The following is a 15114-nucleotide window of genomic DNA, read 5'->3' as shown; positions in this document are numbered from 1 at the left end:
TATATTCAGTCACACCTCCAACCCTGTTAGGGGAAATGAATAAAGGCCGGAAGCAGAAACAAGTGGCCACTTTTATGGGCTATAGACAATTAAATATCAGAGCTACATTAAGGCAGGAAAGGGATTCTAATGTGCAGATAGGAATTTTTATTTGTCTGTTATTGATCTCACTTTTCCTTTCATGCATCTATTTCCTTGTTTCTAACACTCTTACATATGCACAGCAATTTTCTTGGCTTCACTTAAAAAGTCTCCCTTGCTAAGCATTAAGGTATTCCTTGAAGAAAAGGACAGATAAAAATTCAGATTATGGGCTCTCCACCATCACTGGCTGGAATCCTGTGCAAGTCACTCTTCTTCAGTCATGGCTGGAGATTATCTTAACCTCTCAAGATGATTCTAAGGAAGGTGGTGGACTAGGACTAACTAGAGAGCATGCATTTTTATTTCCTTTGCTTCTTTCTTTCCCTACTGTTTTGGAGTGAAAAACATCGTATTAATAGCAAAGAGAAGGCTTTGCCTAAGAAATATGAAGGTACAATTATTGATCTTAATTTAGTAATTTCAGAAAAGCCACCTCCTATCAAAATTCATTCAAAGCTGCCTGTCAGTAAGGTAGAGCTTGTTGGCAGAGTTGAATGCATTTGTATTATTTTCTCATGTTTGGAATTGAATATAAAATTATTTCTGAAAATAACTGACAACTCTGACTTTTTTCCCCCTATGGAAAATGAAGCGATTATTATCTGTGTCAAAAAGCCTGTGTTGTTGGAATTTTTTTTTTTCTCTCTCTCTGTCTCTCTCTCTGTCTTCCCTCTTTACTTATCCCAGGAATGAACATGAGCTCTGGAAGTACAGCTCCTGTGTTATGCTTCGAGATCCTCAACCTTAAATATTTTCAGTGGAATTTTCTAATCTTATTCTACATGATCACACCCACAAAATAGAGAGGACTGGGAACGTGTCATCAGAGAGAGAGGAGGGAAGATGGAGGGGTGTTAACTGCCATCCAGAACTTGAGGAAGTGACACAGGCAGTCCTTGACCAGCATTTCTGCACTGTGTTTACCTCTGAGGGTGCACAAAATACTGGGGTTTCTCTCAAGCAGTGAGAGTTCAGAGATGGGATTAATTCAGTATTACTAAACTCCTGGTACATGCCAGGCACTTGGCCACGCAGCATGGGTATATGTGGTGCTAATGTGGTGGTGAAGGCCACAGACTATCCCATGTCTCTGTGAAACTTACCCTCTTGAGGGATGGTTCTCATTCCCCATGATAGGAGCTCAGGATCTAGAACAGGGGTCATCCACCGTGTGATCACCAGATCAGATGTCGTTCTGATGTTGCTTCTCAGAGCAACATCATTTTCTCTTAAATTTTATTTGCCAGGTATGACTATCCTGACACCAGCAATCTTTAGTTTAACATTTGCCTGATGTCTCTTTTTCCATATCTTTTTATTTCATGTTTCCTGGTCATTTTGTTTTAGTGAGCAGCAGAAGGTTGATTGTAATAATCTAATCTGATAGTCTATTTTATTTATTTTTTTGAGGCAGGGTCTTGCTCTGTTGCCAAGGCTGGAGTGCAGTGGTCCAATCATGGCTTACTGCAGCCTCAACCTCCTGGGTTCAGGTGATCCTCTCGCCTCAGACTCCCAAGTAGCTGGGAACACAGGCACGTGCCACCACACCCAGCTAATTTTTTGGATTTTTCTAAAGACAGGGTTTGCCATGTTGCCCAGGCTAATCTCAAACTCCTGAGCTTAAGCAATCTGCCTTTCTTGGCCTCCCAAAGTGCTGGGATTACAGGCGTGAACCACCGTGCCTGACTGATAGTCTATTTTCATTTGCAAGTTTAATGACTTTGTATTTGATCAATTTATTTGAATACATTTTTATTTCTGTTTTTCTTTCTTTAGTGTAGCTTGTTTTCATTTCCTTTACTTCTTTCTTGCTTTTTGCTAGATTAATAAAGTTTGTATTCCCCTCCCACCATTTTACTGTTTTCTGTACCGATTTAGAAGCTTTCGGTCATATTTTTATTCATTAGCAATTACGCTTGAATTCTTATCATACATTTTGACTGTATATTCTTCTTGATAAACTTGAAGTTACTAATTTTTTTCTCCCTCCCATGAAAGAAAAGTGTTGCAGCATGCTTTGGTTTTGCCCTGACTTTCTCCCTCCCATCTTTCTTGCAGTAGTTGTCTAGAACCATAGTTCTGTGTTTATTCTCTTCATTTGTAAAATTTTATTTTAATTTGATAAATACGAAAGAATAAATGTATCATTATAAGTCATGATGCACCACCTTTTGTTTCTACCGATAAATTGTATTCCTTTCTTCTAAAGACAATGAAACATCTTTTTTTTTTAACCTAAAACATTTATTTTATTTTTTAATCTTATTTCAGTAGTTTTTGGGGAGAGAAATTTAGTTTCTAAATTTTTTTTAGTGATTAATTTTATTTTTAAAATAATTTTACCTCTTCTTCTGCCCCTTTCTTTATGTTTTCCTCCTGTCTTTATTACTTGTATCTCACTTATTCGTTCTCATTCGTTCTCTTTTCATCTTGCTGAAATTTATTCTTTAGTCCATTCAGTGGAGAGGCTTATGGGTTATAATCTTTTTAGTTTTTACATATATGAAAATATCTTTATTTTGCCTTTACTTTTTTTTTTTTTTAAGACAGAGTCTCACTCTGTCGCCCAGGCTGGAGTGCAGTGGTGTGATCTTGGCTCACTGCAAGCTCCGCCTCCCAGGCTCAGCGATTCTTCTGCCTCAGCCTCCTGAGTAGCTGGGATTATAGGCACCCACCACCACACCCGGCTAATTTTGTATTTTTAGTAGATACGGGGTTTCACCGTGTTAGCCAGGATGGTCTCGAACTCCTGACCTCAGGTAATCTGCCCGCCTTGGCCTGCCAAAGTGCTGGGATTACAGACATGAGCCACCACACCCAGCCGGAATTTACTCTCTTAGCACATTTCTTTTTTATTTTTTTGAGATGGAGTCTTGCTCTGTCTCCCAGGCTGGAGTGCAGTGGCACAATCTTGGCTCACTGCAACCTCCGCCTCCTGGGTTCAAGTGATTCTCCTGCCTCAGCCTCCCGAGTTGCTGGGATTACAGGTGTGAGCCACCGTGCCCTTGCTTTACTCTTAAGTGATACTTTATGTATGAGATGTCAGATTGATTATTACTTTCTCTCAGTATTTTAAAGCTATAATTTAATTACTTGCTAGCATATCTTGTTGCTGTTAAGAAATCTGTTGTCAATAGACTTGTTATTCTTTATTGGTAATTTTTCTTGTCTTGGTAATTTTATATATTATTTTTCTTTGCTTTTGATGTCTTAAGATTTCACCATGATGTGTTTACAAAGGAGTTTTATTTTGTTTTTTCTCATTTGACATTTAAGGTATACTTTTAATCTGAATACTTATTTCTTCCTTCAATTCTTGGATTTTTTCAGCCATTTTCCTGCAAATATTGCTTCTTTGTCTTTTTCTTCCTTTCTGTCTTTTGGAACTTTTATGAGATATATGTTGGATCCTCTTAATTCATCATTTTTGTCTCTTAACTTCCCTTTTATTATTTGCCTTTTAATATTTCTCTGTGCTATTATCTGGATCGATTTTTGATACTACCTGAGTAGCTGGGACAACAGGAGCATGCCACCTCACCCAACTAATTTTTTAATTGTTTCGTGCAAACAGGGTTTCACTCTGTTGCCCTGGCTGATTTTGAACTCGGGCTCAAGCAATCCTCCTGCCTCTACCTCCCAAAATGCCAGGATTACAGGCATGAGTCGCTGTGCTCGGCATATAATTATTATCTCTCAGATTTTTTTTTGTATATCCACCTATTTTTCATTTATATTGGCCCTTTTAAAATATGTTGTCTTTTTAATATATTGCTTTCTTTATCTCTTTGAAGACTGAATACACACTCATTTAAAACTTATTTTGAAACTGTTTTGTTACTCGGATTTTGTCGGTGGTGGAGTAGCCTCCTAATGCTTTAGTATGGAGGCTGTCTTCTTCAATGTCAGCTTTCCTTATGTGCTTTGGACTTTTACTATGTGTGATTTTCTTAGGTGGGAGATTTCTGTTTTTCCTTTATCTACATGCACTTGTCTTCTTTGTCAGTTTTATGCTGGCTTCTACCTGGTTTCCTCAACTAGACCAGAGCCAGATCTGATATCGAGAGCTGAGAGTCCATGTTCTCTGGTAATATGATACTTTAATCATGGAGATAGCTGGTGGCTGGGTCCAGCCCTATCCATGTGCATCCATTGTTTCCTCCTATCACTGCACAGCCAAAGCCTGAATAAGGGCCACTGAACTTTAAGTTTTCTTTAAGAGGTTAGAGAAGCCGTATGTTCGTCTCTGCTGCATATGTTTAGTTTATTTCCCTACCATGTGTTTTTGGTCCCTCTTACCTTGCAAGAGTTGAACATCATTCCTGTTCCTCACTGTTTTTCTTATTTTGTTCATTTTCCATAAAGCTTAAAAAGCAAACTAGTAAGATTGCGTGAGTTAGTAGGAGCTCACCACTGCCCAGTATAGAATCAGAGTTTGAGCTAAATTGAAAACAAACCAGCTCTTTGTTTTGCCACAAAAGGGATGCTTGAGGCGCAAGGTCAAAAAAAGGTTTCAACAGTTTCAGAGGTCAAAAGAGAAGGTTGCTCTTCCTGGCTTCCATGGCCTTGTCATGAAGAGGTGGGCTTTATATGTAGGGTTGACGTATCATGATTTGCAATCTAGACTGTTAATATTCGTCATGATCATTCTATTAACCATCTTCAATTTTCAGGGCATTTGAATGACTTTGAAACAGAGCAATCTGTAGTTGCTCACAAAATTTTACTTTCTTAGATATCTAAATATTTGATTACAGTTATTGAAACAGTAAGAGAAAAGGAATCTTAATAATTTAAAAAAGAAAATGCAAATATTTATGGCCAAACTGGACTTGCATTGGGCATATAGAAACTGAAGTTCAACTTTTTTTCATTGTGCTGAAGTAACCTCAGCTCCAAATTTCTTTTGTTTTGTTTTAAGAGCAACAGAATGATTTGGAGGACATTAAATCACAATTTCAAAAGAAGTTCACACCACATTTGGATGCACATGAAACGCGTTTTACGTTTCTGTGGCTGCCTTCAGAGATTCAACGTAACTATGTCTGTGAATTATGTCAGACACAATTTTCCAAAAGAAACAGACTGGGTTAAAATTTAAAATAGGCATACCAAGAAAACATAGAATCCCAGGAATTTTGGAGGGAAGTTTATGATCCCTGGAAGTATACTGAAATTTCTCTGGGTGACTAAATTATGGATTCTAGGTGTGTCCACTTGGCTTCACGAAGCGCATTCTCTTTCAAGACATAAATCGGGAGATAAGATCAAGATGTTTTCCTACCAAAGGTATTGAAAGAGAAGAAAAGAGATGTTTTCCAACTGAATACATTCTATACTTTCCTGGAATTGTTGAAGCTCTTAAAATGTAGTGTTCTTATGAATGTGTTCATGATTAGCATCATTGTATTCACATGCTAGCAACAGCAAATAAAGATGCTAACACTATATGGATAAAGCTAATTTAACAATTTATTGGTCAGCTTTTGTCTTATTCCAAAAAAATTATGTGTTTATTGAATAATTAAGTTGTACTTTACCACTAATACAATTTAAAAAATGCCTTGACCCTTCCAATACAGATTCCTCCTCTGTTTACCCATTTTTGCAATAGCTTGAACCCTTGCCCCCTCCCTCAATTGACTAACAGAAATGGAAAATGACAAAGAGCAGGCAGAGGAAGGAGGAGGAAAAAAGTGAAGAGAGGAAGGGCTTTCAAGACACTTCCTGTACTAAATGCCACTGAAGTTCAAGTAATAGTTGTAATAATAACCAAAATATAGATTTAAAAGTGAACATTGGTGTATGGTTTTAGAATTTCATGATTTTGATAGGTCATTTAATACTTCCAGTATTTTGAGTGTCAGATTGCTTACTCTGTCTCTATTCGCAGGTCATTTAAGTTTTTCCTATTCTGTACATTGGGTAAGTTGAAATGTGGGGAGTACTAGGAAATGTCGTTTGAGTTAACAGTAAAAAAATAAAGAAAAAGAATTGAAATTTAGGAATTTAGTATAGCTGTTTTCCCTTAAGCAGAAATATGCTGTTTTGCTAGTCAGTTGTGGAAAGTCATCTGGTGGTGTCATCCTACCTACTCGTGTGTAGTTGCGACTCACATGGCTTTATTTGATAATAGTCTGCAAACACTTGAGAACTGGAGGCACAAGTAGAGGTTGGAGATGCTAGAGAAGGAATTTTCTTTGTAAAGGTTTAGGTAAACAGTAACTGTCTTAGAGACTATTTTGTCAATTAAATACCTTTTTTGTTATAAAATACCTTGTTTTCAAGTGTTTCAGTTCTTATTACTTAATAAAAAGAAATTTCCATGGATTTGAGTTCCACTCCTGAAGAAAAAGTAAAAAAATCTATCTGCCTCTCTATCTATACCTACCTACCTACCTATCATATATCTATACATTTTCCAAAATTAAGCACACCGTAAAGTAAAATTTCCTTTTCATTTTGTAATAGGTTTGTAACCAAATTATTGGAAGACCTCATCTTCTTTGTTGCTGATGTGCCTAATAATGGACAAGAAGTTCTGGATGTGGTTATCACTAAGCCAAACCGAGAGCGTCAAAAATTGATGAGGGAACAAAACATACTGGCGCAGGTGAATTTTTTCATGTACTAAATTTGTATATTTTATTTTCTGAATTACAGTATCAGGAAAGTACTTGTATTAGTTATCTATTACTATGAAGCAAATGATCCCAAAACTTAGTGGCTGAAAACAAGATATTTCCTATTTCACAGTTTCTGTGGACTAGCGATCTAGGCGTGGCTTACATGGGCCGATCTTGTTCAGGGTCTCTCACCAGGCTACAGTCAAGGTGTTTGCTGGGGCTGCAGGCATCTCAAGGTTCAACTGAGAGAGGACTCGCCTTCCAGTCCTCTCACATGGGCGTCTCTCAGGAGTGCCTCAAGACAAGGCAGCTTGCTTTCCTTAGAACTGAGGGATCCAAGAGAAAACTAGAGGGGACGCTCACGTGGAAGCTACCATCTTTGTATAACCTAATCTTAGAAGTAACATCAGTTCTACTGTGTTCTATTAGTTAGAAATGAGTTAATAAATCTAACCCATAGTTAAGGAGAGAGGATTCTATGAGGCTGTGAATATCAGGAGGCAGGAATATCAGAGACCATTGTAGAGACAGCCTACCATGGACCTCCAAAAACCCTGTATAGTCAGACTATCTCCAGAAAATATGCTGGAAAAATTCCTAGGTAGAATTTCCAGGTGAACTTGGAAAGTGCGATCTCCATCTGCTTCCTACTTCTTTCCTTCTCTTCCCTAGGAAAGTAGGGCAGTCTGTTCATCAGCTGACAAGTGCTCTGTACAATATTCTAGGTTTTTTTCCCTGAAAGTACAGAACTGGTCATATATTACATCTTTTTGAAATTGTTTATAACACATCAAATTGATTCACTTCCTAATGATATGCACATATGGACATGCCTATATTTATGTATTATTTTTATTCTATTAATTGCTATTTGAATTAATGAGTTTCTTCATTAATGAAGTACAGACTCAAGGAAGATACTTAAAACATAAAAATCATGCTCTTGATACACATATTCTTATTGATTTGGGAAAGGCAAATAGTAGACATAATATTAGTTATTATATGTAGCTGATTGTCTGAAAATACAAAATCAACATTTTTCTCAAATAAAATAAAGGTTGCAAATCTAATAGGACTTTTTTTGAGTAATTATTCTATAAAAACATTTGATTTCAAATAATTTTAGGACCTTGGATGATTTATTAATAATATCTGAACCAACATATGTCAAATATTTTATTTTTGTATGATAAATATAAAATTAAAGGCTCAGTGAATACAAAGTTATTAAAGAAACTTTACTTCATATCATATTTCATGAATTCCAAAGAATAATTCCTTTCTGTTTTGCTTTCATGCATTAATGCTCATGCCCTTGACTCTGCTCTTTCATAGACAATTTCCTAATTCTAGCAGCTCATCTCCAGGTGATCCCTCCTGCTGTCTTGCTGCCGAAAAGAGTTATATTCCTCAGTGCTTTTTAAATGCTTCCTAACTGCTAACCCTCTTACAAGAATCTGGCTTCCTGGGTGCCACCAGCTGCCCATGTGGCTCCTAATTTGTCACATTTGAATGCTGATACGTTCATCGATTTGGCCACATCTTTGTGTACAAACAACAATAAATTAACTCTTTTATAAAGTAGTTTACAAGCAATGTTTGGAAGTCATTTTCTGATGTCAGTTTTAATGAAAAGTAAATGTTTTCTTTATATTATTTTGATTTTGAAAGGTTCTAGAAAATAATAGAAGAAACTATAGAGCCCCTAGAAATCAAGCTACATTTTAGTTCATCTGAATATGTTCATGTAACTTGGTGAAATTAAACATCTTCATATTTCTTATTTTATAAAATATGAGTTCTAAACAAAATTAAGCATTTTATTTAAAGAATGTTTTTGTCATTCAATGTAGGGGACCCTTTTAGCAGTGCTTTTCTGATCCTTGATATATTGGTCCTGTAAAGTAAATCCTCTTTGTTTTCCCCCTTTACGCTAACAATACTCAAATTTATATAAGTGTTTTTTGAATCAATGTTCTTATTTGTTTAAAAAAAAAGGTTGCACAACATTTTATTCATCAGAATAGGTGGCTGTTTTTATTCCTGGTAGGTATTTGGAATTCTTAAAGCACCCTTTAAAGAGAAAGCAGGAGAAGGCTCAATGCTGCGACTTGAAGATCTTGGGGATCAAAGATATGCACCCTACAAGTACATGCTGCGGCTCTGTTACCGTGTCCTGAGACACTCTCAGCAGGATTACCGGAAAAATCAGGTCGGAGAGTAGCCCCCATTTAAAACTGTTTCATATTTAAAAAGTATGGGCAAGGTTCTTTGATTGCAATTCTACAGCATAGAAAATATGAATGGGAAATTTCACTTAGAAATTTTATGTTGGGCAATACATAAAAATGATTTGTAAGTATTTTTGAATTGTATTGACCATGGCTTTATTCTTCCATATGAAATTAGAATCACTGGGGGAGGATGTCCTGAGTACTAATATGTGCCTGTTATTGGCTCCTGGTGGCCAGGACATCCTGGATCTATTATTTAAGGCGGAATGGAACATTTTTGGCTTGAGGAACATGTGAGGTACAGCATCCCTGTGTATGGACCAAAGAGGTTATAATTTAATGGAAAAGATATGATGGGAGACAAAAGACACAGAGAAAAAACAGAGTTATGGGAATTCACAAGAGAGAGAGCCCAGTGGTGGCTTTGGGAACCAAGGAAGGATTCTTGGAGAAGGAAGCCTTTGGGTAGGATGAGAATCATTTTCATAAATTGTACGGGAAGAGGTATTTGTGAAGAGAGATCTATGAAGTGAGAATGATAGATGCTAGAAAGGGCATGTTTGCCCTAAGATATTTGCAACTGCTGAGGTCAGGGAACCCAGGTGGATCTAGGGGTACAGCTAACAGTTACCAGTTGCAAGTGAAATTTCTCTTTAAGTCTCATTTTTATCTTAAAAATACAAGCCAGGTGTTGTGGCTCAAGCCTGTAATCCCAACACTTGAGGAGGCCACGGTTGGGGGATTACTCGAGGCCAGGAGTTCTAGACCAGCCTAGGCAATATAGGGAGGTCCCCATCTCTACAAAAATGAAAAATAACTGGGTATGGTGGTGTGTGCCTGTAGTCCCAGCTACTAAAGAGGCTAAGGCTGGAGGATAGATGATAGCTTCAGCCTCAGAGTTTGAGGCTGTAGTGAGTTACGATCACACTAGTACACTCCAGCCTGAGTAACAGACCCTGCCTCATACAAAACAAAGCAATCACAAGCTTAATCTTTCGCAATATGTTCAATAATGTAAATGTCTAACATAAAATTGCATAAAACTCATCATTGTTTGATAAATTAGTGTTTCTCTTAATCCATTTGAGGACAGAGTGCATCACTGTAAGTTTCATTGACGAGTTTGGTCCATGAAGAAAGATGATGTGGGAGAGGGCTGGAAGGGCAGGGCGAGCTAAGCCACTAGGGCCTAGGATGTCAATCCTAGAAGGTGGAGGTTATTTGGGAAGAGTTAGTAGTATTTATTGTGTGCTTACTTTGTACCAGGCTCAGTTCTGCATACTTGTCATGAATTAATTCAGTAACACTGAATTAAGATGAAGGACAGAGGCACAGAAAGGTTAAGTAACTTGTCCAAGGTGATAGTTTAAGAATGGAGCCAGTCTGCAAACCCAGGCTCTGAATCATCGCACTGTTGCACCTTGGTAGTTTGAACATTTTTGGGGAAGAAAAAAAGATTTGTTTTAAGAAGATTGTGTTAAAATATTTTGGCTTCATAATTGTGTTTGAAGAGTAAGAAAGGTCTGAAAAGAGTATGTAAAAACATTAGCTAGAAGATAAATCATATGGCAAGGAATAGGAGTAAGAGCAAGGGGACGATATAAACAAATCCTTAAATATTGTCTAATATAATCTTAGTTATAAACACCCTTCTTGCTAGTCCAAATGCTGTCACTAGAATTATTTTTCCCAACTTCATTGGGTTCCTTTAAGATGGCAAGATGAAGTAGATAGCGTTGTTCATATTTTTTTGGAAGAAGAATTAAGTACCAGAACATTAAATGGCCTTCCTTCAAGCACTCAGAGGCAGTGATGGGGCATGCTCCTAGTATCAGACCCTGAGTTCTTAGTGGAGATCTGGAGTGGGGAAGGAGAATGAGAGGCTGCTCAATGTTTTCTCCTTGCTCTCAGTTTTCTTCTTGGGTTTGGAGAAATACTCTTGAGAGAAAGGTCACCACTTCACCCATACGAGCAATGCTGTATTACAGAGATTGACATTAACAGGAAAAAAAAAAAAAACAAACCCAACAGGTCTATAGAGGTTACCCAGGGCCTTCAGGCCCATCAGGTCCCATGATGTGCACCCTGCTTGATGGCTGTTAGCCTTTGGAAGGGTGCTTAGGGCCTCTTCCCTTTTCTGCAGCCCAGTGCTTCAGGATGGCGGGGAGCCAGATCACTTTGGATTTGGTTATTTCGCTAGTCACTAGTAGGTTCCCTGGGCGGCATGTCTTAACTGGTGTCAGTTCTGTCTCTCAAGATCTGGCACACATGGTTCTTTCTCACTCCCCTCTCGGTCTTGGCCAAGTATCAGTGTGTACGTACACACACCCCCCACACACACATGTGTGTGCACACCTCCCCCCCGACACACATACCCCTACCTAGTCATATTACTCCTTTCAGGTACATGTTTATGCACTTCAAGGACCTGCTTTCTGGGTTTCTTTGGAGCATAGAGATAGAGTATAGATGATAAAGGAATAAAGAATCCCTAGCATTTGTTAAGGGTTATATTTTATTTTTCTTCCCTTTCTATTGTGTGTTCTAATTGAATCTCAGTGATAGCTGAGAAATGTTTTCTCATTTCTATTGAATTAAGAATGCTTTGTAGAAAGCATAAAACAGCTTTCTGATGTTTTCAGAACATGATTTTAAAATGTTCTGTATTATTATGTAGTATATGTTATATAGTATTATAGCTATAATTACTTTTTTTTTATCTTTACCTATATGTTATAGTCCTAATAGGAAGTTCATTTGTGACTTAACACTAATCCATGTATTTAATATTGAATCTCTATTTATTACTATTTATAAAATTTGATACCACCTCTAATTTCATTTAGTTATTTATTAACATCTTTGGATGTTTACCTTATACCAGGGTATGACTACAGTAGGCATGAAAGTGTATAAATCAATATGTATCCTTAAAATGATATACTAACAGAAGACATTTACTTTACTTAACTGGCTACCCAATACACAAAGCCATCATTCTGAAAGGCCACAAAAATGCTGCTTAGCATGTAATTAGATTTGTGCAATCAATATCATTTTCAAGGAATAGGTACATTCCAGTAAATTTTACCTAAGGCAAAATCACTTTCTAATCAATAAATTCTCTCATCATAGAAACAAAGACACATTTCCAGGGAGAATCCCAAGGAATCAAAGTAAGAACCTTTCATGGTAGAAGGGGGTGAAGCTCACCAGTTCCATGGCAGTGTGAGATGTGCTGCTTGTAGACAGAACATGGGAGATGAACAATAGTGGTTTGGGATATAGGAAAATTAGTGTGATGAATAAGGAGTAGATCAAACAATAACATGATTGAACCTCCCCAGTGGCATTCTCTTACTTTTAGAATAACCTCTTTGCTCTTTACCATGGCTCACAAGGATTCTTTTGACCTACCTCTCCAACTTCAACTTTGCCTTCTGCCTCTTACCACTGCCTAGCTACAGTGGCCACCTTCTGTTGATAGAACACAAGCTTGGTTCTACTACCACAGGGCCTTTGCACTGGCTGCTCCCACTGCCTAGATGACTTCCCTCTAGGTCTTCCAATGGCTGCCTCGTTCTCTTCATTCCCATCCTAGCTCACATGTCACTTCTTCAGCATCCACCCTATCTAACGTTGATACCTTCCTCCATTCCTCTGTTTGTTTCATTTCACTTGTCAACATGGAATGGAATATAGTAGGCCTTCAAGAACAAGAAACATTTATTGGGCGAATGGATCTAATCAATAAAATGATTAATCACATTGCCCTGCTTGGTAGCTTTTTAAAGATAAAAATTATATGATGGGGGAGGGGGGAGGGATAGCATTAGGAGATATACCTAATGTAAATGACAAGTTAATGGGTGCAGCACACCAACATGGCACATGTATACATATGTAAGAAACCTGCACGTTGTGCACATGTACCCTAGAACTTAAAGTATAATAATAAAAAAAATTAGATGACATTTTACCATTATTTTAAAGAAAAGATCTTGCATATCATTCTAGCCTATTCACAAAAAAGGAATCAACCCAAGTCCATCTAGGATCTTCAAGTAACAACCCAGATCTCATGTCTCATGAATGAAATATCAGGCAGTCATCTTCTTTTCTATAATTATGCCCAAATCATTGGCTGTGACTTTAAGTAAGAGATTGAAGAAAAGCCTCTGTTAGACTGATGAAATCCAAAGTTATTGTGTCATAAAAACTTATTTTAATTAGATTTATTTTTTCCACTTAGACTGTAAATACTTCTGTTGATAATTATGTCTAGGTGTATAACTTTTTGGTAGAAGTTCAATAATGTATATCCAGTATGTTTTCATGTCTTTCCTCAAAAAGTTCTATTTATTGAAAAATTTACTTGCTTTTCTTTTGAGAAAATTTTTAGTGAACTTTCTGTTATGAATAAATTAATCAATGTTGTTGACCCTAATAGAACGTGTTATTTGTAAACTGTTTGGCAGTGTATTCTGACAGCCTTTCTTCTTTGCAGGAATATATTGCTAAGAATTTCTGTGTCATGCAGTCCCAGATTGGCTATGATATTTTGGCAGAAGATACTATCACAGCTTTGTTGCACAACAACAGAAAACTACTAGAGAAACATATCACAGCAAAAGAAATAGAAACATTTGTCAGTTTACTCAGGAGAAATCGGGAGCCAAGGTTTGAAATGATTCATGCGGTATTCTTTCCTAGTGGAGACTGTGGCTTTGTGTTTTATTTTTAGAACTTTTAAAAGTTAGAATTCTTTCATATCACTAACTTTTATGGACAAACTATGTTGGGCTTATTGCTATAATAATTGTATATAATAAAGAGTTACTACCTCATAAGAGATCAAAGCCCTTTATAGACACACTTAAGTATGATTGATTTTCACTCGGAATCCTCATGATTTTATAGACCTTTATGGTTTCTCAAAATACATTCATATTATTTAGATCCTTGCACATTTGTGTGAGATACACTGGTTGTATATTATTGCCCCCATTTTAGAGATGAGACAATAGAAGCCTACTGAGCAACTTGCCCAGGTGTACCCTAATAGGAATAGAACGCAAGGTAAATCAAGGGTTTCTGATTCCACATCAAGTTCTTTTTCTGTTGTACCATGCTGCCTTATCTTGAAGAAATGAGTGCAGAAAAGTCAAGCCAATTGGCAGTGTTTCCTTAGCTAATTAGTACAGCAAATAAATGCTAGAAGGTAGAAATGGGCCTCTGACTTGACCAGGTCATAGTAATTTTCATTAGGCGTGTGCTCTATTTCTATTTTATTCAGTACAGCATTAGCTTTGATCTGCTTTTGGTTTGATATTCAGCTCTGGGGAGACTCACTTTAGGGGAGATGAATGATTTTCTAAATGTAAGTCACGGTGCTGTGGGAGGAATATCATAAAATAAATAGAAGCAAACACGTCGGTTTTGAAACAAGACTTGTATTAAATGAAAAAAAATTATATGTTTAATTTGTTTCTAATGATGCAGTAAACAGCACATTAGACAAATGTTGCGTGGAAATAATATTAAAACATATAATAAGTTTATTTTATTATATTCCAAATTATGTCTTTATTCTGATGCTTTTATAAAATGCTTCGTCTTCATATTCCATTTAATTTTTTTCTCTTGCCAGGTTTTTGGATTATTTGTCAGATCTGTGTGTGTCTAATACCACTGCTATTCCTGTAACTCAAGAACTCATCTGTAAATTTATGTTGAGTCCAGGCAATGCAGACATTCTCATTCAAACTAAGTAAGCCCAGATAATGGATGCATCATTTTCCTGTTGATTATTTGTAAGCATTGTAGTTGTTTGTCATATTTACAAGTGTACTTTTTAGTAGATTTTTGTATGTGCTATTTATTTGAAGGGTGGTCTCAATGCAAGCAGACAACCCCATGGAGAGCTCCATCCTTTCCGATGACATTGACGATGAAGAAGTTTGGCTCTATTGGATTGACAGCAACAGGGAACCTCATGGCAAAGCTATCAGGCACCTTGCTCAAGAGGCAAAAGAAGGCACCAAAGCTGACTTAGAAGTTCTTACCTATTACAGGTTAAGTATTGTAGACAATCTTACAATAATTCT

General features: G+C 36.9%; 1 protein-coding gene across 2 annotated transcripts in view; it reads left to right on the top strand.

Moving 5' to 3' along the window:
- Nucleotides 1–15114, top strand: part of ITPR2 (inositol 1,4,5-trisphosphate receptor type 2) — a 495598-nt gene that overhangs the window by 150380 nt on the left and 330104 nt on the right. For both annotated transcript variants that reach the window (XM_028829349.2, XM_028829352.2), the window contains exons 14-18: nucleotides 6616–6757; nucleotides 8824–8985; nucleotides 13515–13687; nucleotides 14658–14777; nucleotides 14896–15081. In XM_028829349.2, coding sequence (XP_028685182.1) covers nucleotides 6616–6757; nucleotides 8824–8985; nucleotides 13515–13687; nucleotides 14658–14777; nucleotides 14896–15081 — 783 coding nt within the window. The remainder of the gene's footprint in view (nucleotides 1–6615; nucleotides 6758–8823; nucleotides 8986–13514; nucleotides 13688–14657; nucleotides 14778–14895; nucleotides 15082–15114) is intronic.

This window comes from Macaca mulatta, chromosome 11, assembly GCF_049350105.2.
Source record: "Macaca mulatta isolate MMU2019108-1 chromosome 11, T2T-MMU8v2.0, whole genome shotgun sequence".
Lineage (NCBI taxonomy): Eukaryota > Metazoa > Chordata > Mammalia > Primates > Cercopithecidae > Macaca > Macaca mulatta.
This window is presented reverse-complemented; position numbering and strand designations above follow the sequence as displayed.